The sequence below is a fragment of the Carassius auratus genome, chromosome 29 (assembly GCF_003368295.1).
Source record: "Carassius auratus strain Wakin chromosome 29, ASM336829v1, whole genome shotgun sequence".
Taxonomy (NCBI): domain Eukaryota; kingdom Metazoa; phylum Chordata; class Actinopteri; order Cypriniformes; family Cyprinidae; genus Carassius; species Carassius auratus.
Window position 1 is genome coordinate 2041925 of NC_039271.1, and position 14200 is coordinate 2056124.

The window sequence follows — 14200 nt, forward strand, 5'->3', positions numbered from 1 at the left end:
CATAGACGGGTAAAAAGAAATGTATGCAGTAAACTAAGAATAAAAGCATCTTTATATTTTATTTCCACTGATTCCTGTACCTATCGCGCACATACTAAATCTACACCCTCCATGCTGAATGAAATCATTATGCATGACTTACAGTTCTTTATGTGGCGTGATGTACCGCGCATGCCATATTCTCGCTGCTCTCTCTCTCTCTCTCTCACTCTCTATTTTTTTTAAGTTATCCAGCCGCCAGTAAACCCTCTTTAGTTTAGTGAGTAATATTATGCACATGTCAGTGAATCTTCAGTATGATCGAGTTATTCTAATTGTGACCTACAGTAGCAGACACGCTCGTGCACAGGCATCCCTCCTCTATACTTGACGCCATAGCAACGCTATGCCGAATCAGTGATGCGCGGCGCGCTTTCTTCAATACCGCAAGGACAAGGAGACACAACACCATCGTGTTCACTGTCTAACCGCTGATTTTTACTGCATGTATCGATGACGAAACCTACAACCGGAGACATCTAGGTGAGTGTGTCCGTAGTCTTGGTACTTTACATCTTAAATTAATTCATTCAAATCCTAGAGGTTGATTCTGAATGACTGAACTGTGAAGTGTCACTTATAAAACATCAGAACTATTACGCATCAAGGACGCATTTTGTTTCTTTGTGAGGTAAGCTTGTTTTACATAATTTTTCTTTTTTTAATAATAATATAAGCAAAATGCATATTTAACCAAACACTCACCAACACTCCTGGAAAAAAATAGAAGTGCCATACACAGATCTCAAAACCTGGTGTATTAAACGTGCCAAGGAAAATCAACTAACAAATCATTTTAATAGAGCATTAAACACATCGTGACATCCACAATACAATAAGCTACTACACAAGGTGAAAAAAAAATCAAGAGCAAAAATGTAAATCAATCTGGCCAACTGGTAAAAATTATTCCACAATCGTTCTTGCCCCTGTGCATGCTGGGAAAACATAAATGGTATGACATTGCCAGGAACTTAATGAGCAAAAGGTGCACTTAGACAGGGTGTGCTTGTAAACTGTTTATTAAATTATGTTGCCCACTAAATAATTTCTTCATTAGGAATTATTCAGAAATTAAGTAGAATGTAAATAAATGAATCCTTTTTTTTTTCAACATTTTAAAATTGTCATTGAACTTGTCATTTAAATTGTCACTGAGCATTATTCTCTTAAATATAATTTACATTATTGATATTTAAAACAAAATAGATTATTAAATCTATACAGGTATTTTTATTACGATTTATATAACAATTCTTATAAATTTTTCGGTCGACCGATAATTGAACCATTCCTATTCTATTCAACTCTGTGTTTTCCAGTTTCTCTCTGTCCACCAGACAGCTTATTTGGGCGTCACGCACACCCCTGATGGCCGAAAATGCTGTGTAGGCAGGCAGCTCACAGATTTTGAGACGCAGCCATAGTGTCACAGTCGATCTGTATTTTCTCAAGAGGGTCCGTACATTCATGCCAACATTCCTGTTCAAGTTTGGAAATACGATCCAGGAGCTAGAGAGAGAGACCATGAGCAGCTGATACACCGCAGCTAAAAATAATATTCCCTGTAACACTCTAACAGCAGGCAACGGACATGAAAAGCTATTAAAGCAGAGCAATATTTTGGTAAGTGATTATTTAATAATTATATATGGCTTTCACTGTGGTTTCTACTATTTTACTAGGTTCTACTAGTTACTATTCCTGCTAGATAAAAATCATAAGTAGAGGAAAGACAACGTCAGGCTATCAGTGAGAATCTAGAGGGATTTGAGTAGCTGTCAGAGTGGGTGGTATCCTATAAAAATAATAATATCCATGAACAGCAGAGTTTTACTTAAACTTATGAATGAGGAGGCTATTGTACTGTAGTCTATTTAATACACGAGTCATAGGGCTTTACTCTGTAATTATTTTCATTTAATGTCAACCAAGACTCAATATCCCCCTGAGACAGCAATTCATTTTTTGAATTCTGTACAATGATTTTGTTAATGTCAATAAGACTGTACATGACAATTTTAGGTCCTGGAATATCTTAATTTTGCACTAAGTATTTATTAAAATTATGGCATTGTGCTCCCAGTCATATCAGTAGCATAATCTGTTTTATTATACATGGAGAGTTGCCTCATGAGGGCCGACATGTTGTGATCATGTGACCAGCTGAAACACTCTCTACTTTACTGGTTGTCCTTTTTTTCAAATTTTTTTTTCATTTTTTTCACATTATGGTTGGGAATAAATTGTTAATACTGAATAGGGTTTCAAAGTATTATATGCTAATAATATTAGCAGTTTTAGCCAAAACCTTTCTTTACTTTTCTTTACATGCACATATGTTTGGATTAAAGTTCTTGCCAAATGTATTAATGTAAATGTAAATATTAAATGTAAAATGTAAAATGTAAAATGTAAAATGTAAATACTAAAACATATATATATATATATATATATATATATATATATATATATATATATATATATATATATACACACACACATATACATATATATATGTTATTACATTTACCTTTATTGAATGCTTTATAATTAAATCTAACGTCAAGCATCCTTTTTTAACCATGCCCAGGCTCCTTTAGCCCAGTCAGGTGACATGGCCTTGTCTTTCTGTGGGAACGACAGAGGCAGTAGTGCCTACAGTGTGGACAATGGAGTCCTGGACAATGGCTGCTTCGTGGACGCCCTCAACCTCGTCCCTCATGTATTTCTTCTCTTCATCACCTTCCCAATCCTCTTCATTGGTATGAATGCCCTCGTCTTTTTTGCCTCTTAAACAATCGTGCTTGTTTTACAGTTCGCTACAGGATGTGTTCCATTCAGAATTTAATATAAACTGCCGGTAACACTTTAGAATAAGGTTCCATTAGTTAATGTTAGTTAATGTATTAATTAATATGAACAAACAATGAATAATACATTTATTACTGTATTTATTAATCTTCGTTAATGTTAGTTAATGAAAATAAAGTTATTCATTGTTAGTTCATGGTAATTCACAGTGCATTAACTAATGTTAACAAGCACAACTTTTGATTTAAATAATGCATTAGTAAATGTTGAAATTAACATGAACTAAGACGTATAAATGCTGTAGAAGGATTGTTCTTGCTTAGTTCATGTTAACGAAAGTAGTTAACTAACATTAACTAATGGAACCTTATTCTAAAGTGTTACCAAACTGCCTTTCAATTGAGAACTCTAGTGTAATTGTACTGGTTTATTGTATTAAAAGACAATAGGTGTGGTTAGACAGGAAATGAAATGTGTTATATAATATAATATAATATAATATAATATAGAAAGATTTTATTAAATTGTTTTGTTTGTTTTAATTTGTTTTATTATTGTTCTATTAATTAATTAATTTATATATTAATTTGGAGCCACACAATGTTAATCTTATGAAGTGGAACTCTTAAACTGAATGCCTTTTGTGTGAGGCATGAATTTCTTTGTATAACAGTTGACTAAATTCTTGTTCTTGTCATTCAAATGCATTCCATTTTAGAATTTTGCAAACATTATGGGAACATTAGTTTTGAATTTTATCTGAACATTCTGAAACCTCTAGTGACATTTAACGAACGCTAGATGAGTCCAACTGAAGTGTTTACAAAACAACTTCCTGTGAACAATTTATAAATAGTTTTTTTTTTTGCTAACATTTTGAGAACATCAATGACTTAGTAACTTTGGATTCATCTTCTGTTAATGTTATTGTAAGAATGTTAGTTAATAACTTTGAGAAGGACCACACCAGAACGTAATGAGAGCATTTCCTGTTAGCTGGCTGGGTCATATGGTCCAGATAATGTAGTTGAAAAGAAAGATATATTAATAAATATATTTATATTATGGTATACTGAAACACGTGTGTGTTTGTGTCCAGGTTGGGGTAGCCAGAGTTCAAAGGTGCAGATCCATCACAACACCTGGCTGCACTTTCCTGGCCACAACCTGCGCTGGATCCTCACCTTCACACTGCTGTTTGTGCACGTGTGCGAGATCGCCGAGGGAATCGTCTCTAATACGTGGGTTTCAACACACACACACATTCAATATATTTGTGTGTTTATGACCAGTATGCATTTATATTCGTCTGTGTTGTGTGTGAATGGATCATTTTAGGCAGATGGAGTCCAATCACTTGCATCTCTTCATGCCAGCACTGATGGGCTTCATAGCGGCAACAACATCAGTTGTATACTATCACAATATAGAAACAGCCAATTTCCCCAAACTGCTCCTGGGTAAGTCAATGTCCATTTCAGCATGCAAATGTGCAGCTAAAAATGCTGTCAGTTAATAATAAAATGTACTTTGAGTGCTGCCTGTTTCATAACGGTTAGCAAACACTTTCTGACTGTGTGTTGCTTGGCAACACATAATGGTCTGTCCTTGGGATTCTGTATGAACATGAGACCTAACTTCAGAAATACTATTTCACAGCCTTATTTATTTACTGGATTCTGGCTTTCATCACCAAGATGATAAAGTTATGGAAGTTTGCAGAGGCGAGTTTGGGGGTGCAACAACTCCGTTTCTGTATCACAGCTTTGCTTGTGGTGCTGTACGGCCTGCTCATGGCTGTCGAGATCAACGTTATCAGAGTCCGGGTGAGTTGATCTAGGGTCATGTGGCAAATGCATTTTTTTTATATTTATTTTATTTTCCAATTAAACATTTTTTTTTCTATATGCCTCTAATTTGAAGCAGTAATTCAATGGTTTTTTTTCTATATTCCATTTATTTGATCCTTTAATATAAAGCGATAGTCCATCCTGAAAAATTCTGTCATCATTTACTCAACCTCATGTTGCTCCAAACCTGTATTTATTTCATTCTCCTGCACGAAAGAAGATATTTTGAAGAATGTCGGTAACCAAATAGTGGCAGTTCGCATTGTCTTCCTTTGTATTTTACATCCACATAATGAAAGTCAGTGAGGAGCAAATCTACTTTTATATTCCACAGAAAAAAAAAGTAATACAGGTTTTGAGAAACGTGATCATGAGTGTAAGAAAATTATGAAAGAATTTTCATTTTTTGGTGGACAATGCCTGTAAGGCAGATTTATTTTATTTTATCCATCGATTTTTGACAGATTTATAATACTATCAAATTAATTATGGACAGTTTTATAATACTATTTAAAAAAATTGTGGACAGTTTTATAATACTAACAAAAGTTGATTAGCTTATAAAACTATAGCTAAGATTTTCACCATCAAAATTTCTTGACCAAGATAGTCTGGCTGTTAAGCAGTTAAACACAACATGCTAGTCTGTTCAGCAGGGTAATTACATTCTACTCACAAACCATGTGACCTGTATGTCTGAATTTCTGTTACCTGCAGAAGTACGTGTTCTTTGCGAACCCCCAGAAGGTCAAGCCCCCAGAAGACTTGCAGGACTTGGGTGTGCGATTCCTCCAGCCCTTTGTCAACCTCCTCTCCAAAGCAACATACTGGTGGATGAACCCGCTCATCATTAAAGCCCACAAGAGACCCATTGAGCTGAAGAAGATTGGAAAGCTTCCAATCGCAATGAGGGCATTGACTAACTATATGCGTCTGAAAGACTCCTATGAGGAACAGAGGGTATGTGCAGATGATCACAGGTTTATAATATTATAATTCATAATCAAAATAAACAATATTTGTATATTTGATGACATACTATAGTAATGTCAGCTGAACACTTTCTCTTTACTTGTCCAATTCTGACAGCAGAAAACAGAGGACCAAGATAAATCCCCATCCATCTGGAAATCCATGTACCGGGCATTTGGGGGGCCAATACTCCTCAGCAGCACTCTCCGGTACATGGCGGACCTGCTGGGCTTTGCCGGGCCACTCTGCATCTCTGGGATTGTGGAACACCTTGATAATTCAATAGAGATTGACAGGACAAATAAGGTGTGTGTTTCATCTTATTTTGTAGTGCTAAATATGGTTGTCTTGTGTGTGTCATGTGTGTGTCAAGTTCATGGGACTGTGAGAATAGAAAACATTGCAAAAAAAGATTTACATACCATAGAATGATCAGATATTCTTACTGGAAAACGATAATCATACTAAGATACATTTCAAGATACATTTACTTGAGCAATATGACTGATGATGTATTGATTTAAAAAAAAAGGGGAGGTTTTGCTTAATATTTTGTCCAGTTTCATATAATATTTAGTCCAAATCTCTAGATATTTGTAATGGAAGATGAGACAGAATTACTAATTAAGGCAGTCATTTTTAGAATAAACGGGCATGACTTTAGTTATTCGTTTACATAGAGTTATTCAAGCCATGTAAGCCATAGTACAAATAGGACAGTTCTAGAGTACATAAGATTGTCTATCCCAAACACATAGAGATATGGTAAAACAGGCAAATGGAGGTATAAAGGAAATTAATGTATTAACAATAATAATAATTACAGTGCTGTCACTGTCTCACAGCACTTTGATATAACCACATTTACTTTGGACCCCTTTCATAATGTGCCTTGTTAAATCATTTAGGATGTTGGTCAAATAACTTAATTAAATGATTGGTCTGCTGGTAATGATACTAATTAGACTGTATTTATTTTTCCTTGGTTCAACATGACTGAAGAGAGTGATCTATGGTCTGATATCTGCTCTTTTGCCTTGCTATTTATCACTTCCTGTGTGATGTCACAGAGGCTTCAGTGCTAATAATGAAAGGACCGTAGGTCATCGTCTTGAGATCACAGCAATTATTAGATTTCACAGTGTCTTTTCCCTGCTTGGATGACCATGATGTCATGTGTTTTTGAAAAACATTCTCATGAGCATTGGATAAGAATGGATTCAGGGCAAAAAAATAAAAACTCAGCTGATTTGAATGAATGATATCATTGCATTTATCATGTCTTATGTCTATAAGCACACAGTGATATACATTTAAAAATACCTTTTGTTTAAAAAAATAATAGTGCTTATTTAGCAAGGATGCATAAAAATGATCAAAAATGATAGTGAAGACATTTACATTGTTACAAAAAATCTCTATTCAAATAAATTCACAATTACTGAATGTTTTTCATTATATTTCACAATATTACAGCATTTTGCTGTATATTAAATCAAATAAATACAGCCCTGGTGAGTATAAGGGATCTGTTTCAAAAACTTGAAAATATATTTTCTGTCCCAATGTTTTGAATGGCAGTGTGTTTTATTTATTTTATAGTGTATTATTATAATTTATAATAATAATAAATAAAAAAATTTAAGTGTGGCTTAAATCCAAATATGTTTTGGGGTCACTGTATAAATGTGTTTGACAAAATGAAGCCAGAACAGACGTGCATATCTTTGTGATAGGAACATACTTCACTCACATCACACACACACACACACACACACATATGCACACACACTTTGCTGCCAGCAACACTCTGTTTAAATGACTCCTTTTTATTTCAGTGTGTGTGTGAATGTGTGTTTGTGTATGACATCAGTTAGGGCTAAAATGACATAGTATTATGTGTGTGTGTTCATACTTTGTTTATCTCCTGTCAGACAGGGAACATGACTTTCGGGGTGTACTTCATGTCTTCCACTGAGCTGCTGCAGAATACGTCTGTTCTGGCGGTTCTGCTGTTCCTGGCACTCGTGCTGCAGAGAACATTCCTGCAGGCCTCCTACTATGTCACGATAGAAACCGGCATTAACCTGCGCGGGGCGCTGCTTGTAAGTTTACTGAAGGTCAAACATGGAGTGAATTATTAGACTAATTTTTATTTCATCAATCGGCACAACTCACTTCAAGTTGTGTGGTAGATTACAAAATAGACAAATTCTTACCTTAGTAGGAAGGTTGCTCTACTCCAGGGTTCCTCAGATCTTGTCCTGGAGGGCCAATGCACTTTTAGAATTTAGCTCCAACCCTTATCAAACTCACCTACCTGTGTTTTTGTAATGATCCTGAAGACATTGATTAGCATGCTCAGGTGTGTTTGATTATGGTTAGACTAAACTCTGCAGGAAAGTGGATCTTGTGGGCCAGATTTAAGGATCCTTGCTCTATTCTAATCTATTCTATTCTATTCTATTCATCCTGTTTTATTCTATTCTACTCTACTTTGTCCCATATTATATCTGTTTTATTGATTTCAATTAAGTTTCTAATTATATTAAAGGGGTCATATGATGCTTTTTTAAAGATCATTATTTTGTGTAGTTGGTGTAACAGAATATGTTGACATGCCTTAATGTTCTAAAAACACATTATTTTTCAAATAATGTACATTATTGTAGGTCCTCTATGCCCCGCCTCTCTCAAACGTGAAGTTTTCTACAAAGTCCCTCCTTCTGACAAGAGCAGTCTGCTCTGATTGGCCAACTGTCCCAGTGCATTGTGATTGGCCGAACACCGCAAGCACTTCTTTGCATGAACATTTAGGCCGCATTACACAAATATTTCCACATAGTGACGTAGACATGTGGGTGTGTCTTTGAATGAGCTGTTTTAAGGGGGCGTGGCAGAGTCTGAACTTTGATGAAGAATATCTCTTTGGATGTGATACTTTTGTCTTTGCAACTTTACAGATCTTCTTCATACATCAAGAGCTTGTTACACTCCAAAGAGAAAGGAAAAATTTAAATCACATTATATGATCCCTTTAATTTATTCTGTTAATCTATTCTGTTCGATTCAGTTATGCTTGATTCTGTTTGGGTCTGTTCTGATATTATCCGCTTTCCCCCCATTTCTATTTCTATTCTATTTCTATTCTGTCAGTGTTGTCATTGTAACCTAAAACTAAAACTATTAAATGTGTTTGTTAATTGAAATTAAGCTGAAAAGAGCATAAATATTAGATGAAGAACTTATAAAACTTAAATGAAGTACTAAAATGAAATGAAACTAAATAGAATTATTTTAAAAAGTAAACAAAAAAATCACAACAAAACCACTAAAACTAAAATGTAATTAAATATTAATTAATAAATTAATTAATAATGTAATTCTATTTAGAATTAGTTCAAATATTAGGAAACTATAGTGTTATATAAATATTATTTGTACCACAGCAACACTGTTGACTAAATGTTCTATTTGGTCTGTTCTGTTATGATCTGATTTGTCATATTGCATTGTATTCTATTTTAATCTAGTCTTCTTTTCCTCAAAGTTAGCATTAAAGGTCTTTTTTGTTATTCATGTGTTGGTTCTTGTCCTCTAGGCAATGATCTACAATAAAATTCTGCGTCTCTCCACTTCAAACATGTCCATGGGAGAGATGACCCTCGGCCAGATCAACAATCTTGTTGCCATAGAAACCAATCAGCTCATGTGGTTTCTCTTCTTATGCCCCAATCTGTGGGCCATGCCAGTTCAGGTATTTCATAGCAAAAACACCCCTGCATTTGTGGAAACACTAAATGATTGGTGTTCTTAAGCAAAACATAACTTGTTTCTGTTCATAGATCATTATGGGAGTCATCCTGCTGTATTATTTGTTGGGTGAAAGTGCATTGATAGGGGCTGGCGTCATTTTGCTACTGGCCCCGGTTCAGTACCTCATCGCTACAAAGTTGGCAGACACACAAAAGAGCACGCTGGTAAGCTTTACCTACACCTTTTCTGAATGTGCATGCTGTCAACACACCAACATGTTCATGTTTGTGTCTTCAAAATATTTTCTCAGGACTACTCCACAGACCGTCTTAAAAAGACGACAGAGATCTTGAAGGGAATAAAGCTGCTGAAGCTTTATGCCTGGGAGAACATCTTCTGTGACCGTGTAGAAGAGACCAGAGGAAAAGAGCTGACCAGTCTCAAGACTTTCTCCCTCTACACATCAATGTCTAGTATGACAGGCTCCTCCCTCCATCACATGTCCCGCCCACATACATAAACCCCTCCCCTTGACATTGCCCCACCCCCAATCCATAGTCTCATTCACTAAACTTTTTGCAATCAATCATATTTGGTTCTAATAGATGATAGTTTGTTTTCACTGTTTAGTCTTGGCATCTATTGGAAAATAAATGCTGTTTCTTCATCTCCACAGTATTTATGAATGTCGCCATCCCCATTGCTGCAGTGTTGGCGGTAAGAGATGCATCGTGGAGGTTTTGATTAGTTGTATTTTGTCCACCATGTAGAGCATACATTCTCATCTCATTCTTGTAGACCTTTGTCACACATGCCTATATTGAAGAGGTCAGGCTCAGTCCAGCCAGGGCATTTGCCTCTTTGGCTCTATTCCACATCCTGGTCACTCCACTCTTCCTGTTATCCACGGTGGTCAGGTTTGCCGTTAAGGCCCTTGTCAGGTAAATCAAACATTTTATCAAATCCAACATTACTTCATAATATTGGCTTTTCTGGAAGGATCAGATCATCTGGTTCTGATCATCATGTCTGCAGTGTACAGAAGCTCAGTGAGTTCCTGCAAAGCGATGAGATTGGAGATGACAGCTGGAGAAATGCAGAAATGCCTCTACAGGTCGGCAGCAAATACAAACACCATGGGATTGTGAGTGCTCAAATCCAGTAATTTCAACAGGGATCAACATAATTGAGAATATCACTTGAGGGCAAAAGGTTTCCACGCAGATTTTGCAACAGGTTCATGTTAGATATGTGATTTTGCTGTGTTGACCAACAGAATGCTGCCTGGTTTGTCAATATTATAGCTTCTCGACCTGTTATGCCCACAAGATTTTGCTATGTGACATTTCTTAACACTCAAATTATTCCAAGCCTTGACGTTCAGCAGAGCTTTATGAGGAATGAGGAGCAGTTCAGTAAGAAGTAAGATGCTCATAAGCCTGGCTCACACTACAGGATTTTTAGCCCGATTTAGCCCCGATTTCCCCCTCCCGAGAATCAAAGCAAAAATCTTGTCGAGCACCTCAATCTTTCCCGATGTTCGGTGCAGATTATCTGGTAATGTGCAGCATTCACCGATCTAAATCTCATACCCCCCGATCTGCTTGCACACAAATCGGGGCAACCCCGATTATTATCAAACATGTTTGATATTTAGGATTTAAATCAGGATGATGATGGCTATTTGATTACATCAGTACAGGAGAAATAGAAGAGCTGGAGTGAAATATCCTCAGTTTTGAATGTACCGGGTGAGTTCACAAAGCTAAAAAAAAAAAAAATCAGTGACGATCTGCTGCGAGAGATTACGTGAGGCGCTCCCTCCTCTGGCTTGATAATCTTAATGATATCTTGCAGTGTTCGATGTGCCACGATGTTAAAATCTTGTAGTGTGTGCATGTTTAATATTTGAGGGAAGATAATCTGCAAAGATTCTCCTTATGTGTGTGCTGCAACCAGATTTCAAAACCGGTTAGGATTTTAAAACTCCTGTAGTGTGAGCCAGGCTTTAGAGGAACTGTTGCTGATATCAATTTGGGTGGTATGGTACACCTAAACTAATTGGGATGCCATGTGATAAACTCATTTTTATATTCTTTAGTTTTCTGGAAAACATTCCGTAATATATTTGGCATCTGAGTAGCTTTTTGTTAAGTTTAAAAATGGATGGAATGTTCTTGGATCAGTTTTAAGGGAGAAATATTATATGTTGATTAACTGGGACTTTTCTTGCCCTGTAACTGAACAAGAGATACAAATTTTCACACAATTTTTTTTGTATTATCTCACTGGAAATTCAGTTTTGTTTTTTGTTTTTTAAATTTTTGACATTTAATTGCTTAATTAAAGTTGTTATATTTATCACTTAGGGTTAAATAACCAAGGATGATTTTCTGGACAGAGCAACTGATGTCAACTGTGGCATCGAATATTTTCAAAACTCTTATATTTGTGTCCGTGAAATGTCTCTCTGCAAAAACGGGGGATTCTAACTGAGATAAACTTGACATCATAACACTCTAAATGACCTCGAATAACAGCAAACATGAGACTCCACACGGTCATGTCTCTAGAGACAACTATCCCACGTTTGGAGGACTGAAATGGGAGCTGGTCATTCCTGAGCCAGCATAGCTGAGATCTCATACGTGTTAAAGAGAAGCTCCTCTCTCTGGTCAGTGCAGGGGCCCTCAGCTGTTCTCTGACAGCGGGACAAATATATGACAGGACTAAACTCCCCAGAGAGGAGCAGAGCTGGAGCAAGGGGTGAGGAAAGGGAGGGAACGAGAGAGTGAGGCTGAGGATGGAAATGTATACTGTGACAGAAAGAAGGGGGTTCCAGGGGAAGAAATAGTGCTAAGCTAGGAAAATCACTTGACTAGTTGCAAGCGGGAACTCATGTTCCTTGGTTTAGAACGTGACAGCAGCTTTTGAGTGTCATGTGATGCTTGTTTGCTGATCCAAAATGGCAGTTCTGTCATGTTTTTAAGAGTCCATTATTTATTTTCACTGGAACACAGAAGTAAAAATTTGAGCTGCTCCATCATTTTAAGTTGTTTTGATATAGAAAACTCATTTTGAGATTTATGCTTTCTAATTATTTAATTATTATGTTTCATCTCCAGCCCATCCTCAAAGTACAATCATTTAAATGGCAGCTGTGATAAAATAAAAAATAAAAAAATTTTTAAGAATTTTGAAATTATTTCAAATGATTTTCAGGATTTTATTTCTGGAGAGAATAAGAAGTTTACAAGACCTAAATAATAGGTTAAGTAAAAATATTATTAATCAATTTCATTATTTAAATATTCAATATATTTATATTACAATGTATATGTTTAACAAAATATTTACAATTTTAGCAATAGGCTTTATTATAGTAACATAATTTTCTGCAGATCAGTCACACTGCATATTAAATTACTAAATATTATCACAAATAAAAAATTAAATAAAATATAAAAATAATTATTAATAATGCATGTAATTAATTATTTATATCACTGTGCATATATTTTAATGATAAGCTAGTGATAAGCTATTTTAGTGATAAGCTAGTGATATAATTATTATTAAATAATATTTAAAAATGAAATATTATGCATATATTAATTATAAAAATAATATAAGATATAAAAATAACATTATTAATAATTTATATAATTAATTATTGATATCATAGTGCATAAGCTTTATTATAGTGATACGAGTTTCTGGTGATCTGTCACACCTCATAAAAGAGAGTTAAAATGACATTTATTGTTCGGATATTATAATAAAATTGACCATTTAAAAGTTGATGCCTCAAAGATAAAAAGTTAAAATTTCTGGGGGTGGGAGTTTTTTTTTTAAATCATGTTTATTCTCAAACTGCCATTTTTGATCCAAAATGATACAATATTTCACAATATTGCAAGAGTCTTTTCTATACAATGTACAAGACAGTTTGTAGTGATTTGAAGCTGTCAAACCCCTAAAAGCACAATCAAAAATACAATTTTTAAATTAATAATTTTCCTTTAATCTCACTTTTTGTCTTTATGTTTTTAGACGAAGGTTGTCAACAGGAAGGGCCGTTATCGTATGGATAACTACGAGCAGCCCATGCGCAGGCAGCTGCGGCCCACAGAGACCGAAGATGTCGCCGTACAGGTCAGACGTCACTATCCTCAGCAGAGACACAATCAGCACTGATTCGCAAACGCTTCTCGCTCAGAGCATGTGCTAAAGTTCATTAAGACAATTCAGCATCTGCATGTTCTCATCCAGATGCCAGTGACCCTTAAGTCACGGCTAATAGATTGTTTTACTCCTAATGTGCTGGAGGAAATCTTTGAATGCCTTGCTTTAACACACAATGATGCTTTTTTTTTGGGTTTTTTTGAGCATGTTCATTTCTTTCTTAGCTTTTTTTTTTTTTTTACTCTCCATATGGGGTTTGTGATAGTTCTCAGACATAGTGGGTTTGGGTTCAACTTCCCTCTGAGTGCAGCATGGGATTCCCATGAGAAGAAAAACTGGGACTAAAAATCAGGAAGACAAGTTTTTTTTGGTTTCGCCTCTGTCTCTCAGTCCCCCAAGTGTCCACTTCCTCTGCCATCCCTCTATATTAGGTTTGGGAATTGTAAATAATTTAATGATCCTGGTTGTGATTCTGTTTCTGCTCAATGATTAGATGCCTCAACGATTCCATTAATGAATCTTTTTTTTTCTTCTTCTTTTTTTTGTTTTGTTTGAAGGACAAAGAATGTAGTATGGACTGGTAA

The 14200-nt window shown here is 35.5% G+C and overlaps 1 protein-coding gene across 1 annotated transcript in view; it reads left to right on the forward strand.

Moving 5' to 3' along the window:
• Positions 1 to 265: 265 nt before the first annotated feature.
• LOC113047826 (ATP-binding cassette sub-family C member 9-like) overlaps positions 266 to 14200 on the forward strand; it is a 32680-nt gene continuing 18745 nt past the window's right edge. Inside the window, exons 1-16 of the mRNA XM_026209150.1 lie at positions 266 to 522; positions 1362 to 1665; positions 2633 to 2804; positions 3953 to 4094; positions 4192 to 4313; positions 4513 to 4679; positions 5421 to 5663; positions 5796 to 5981; positions 7610 to 7780; positions 9277 to 9432; positions 9521 to 9655; positions 9742 to 9904; positions 10108 to 10148; positions 10230 to 10372; positions 10467 to 10575; positions 13485 to 13586. Of these exons, the coding sequence (XP_026064935.1) occupies positions 2657 to 2804; positions 3953 to 4094; positions 4192 to 4313; positions 4513 to 4679; positions 5421 to 5663; positions 5796 to 5981; positions 7610 to 7780; positions 9277 to 9432; positions 9521 to 9655; positions 9742 to 9904; positions 10108 to 10148; positions 10230 to 10372; positions 10467 to 10575; positions 13485 to 13586 (2028 nt within the window). The 5' untranslated portion in view covers positions 266 to 522; positions 1362 to 1665; positions 2633 to 2656. The remainder of the gene's footprint in view (positions 523 to 1361; positions 1666 to 2632; positions 2805 to 3952; positions 4095 to 4191; positions 4314 to 4512; positions 4680 to 5420; positions 5664 to 5795; positions 5982 to 7609; positions 7781 to 9276; positions 9433 to 9520; positions 9656 to 9741; positions 9905 to 10107; positions 10149 to 10229; positions 10373 to 10466; positions 10576 to 13484; positions 13587 to 14200) is intronic.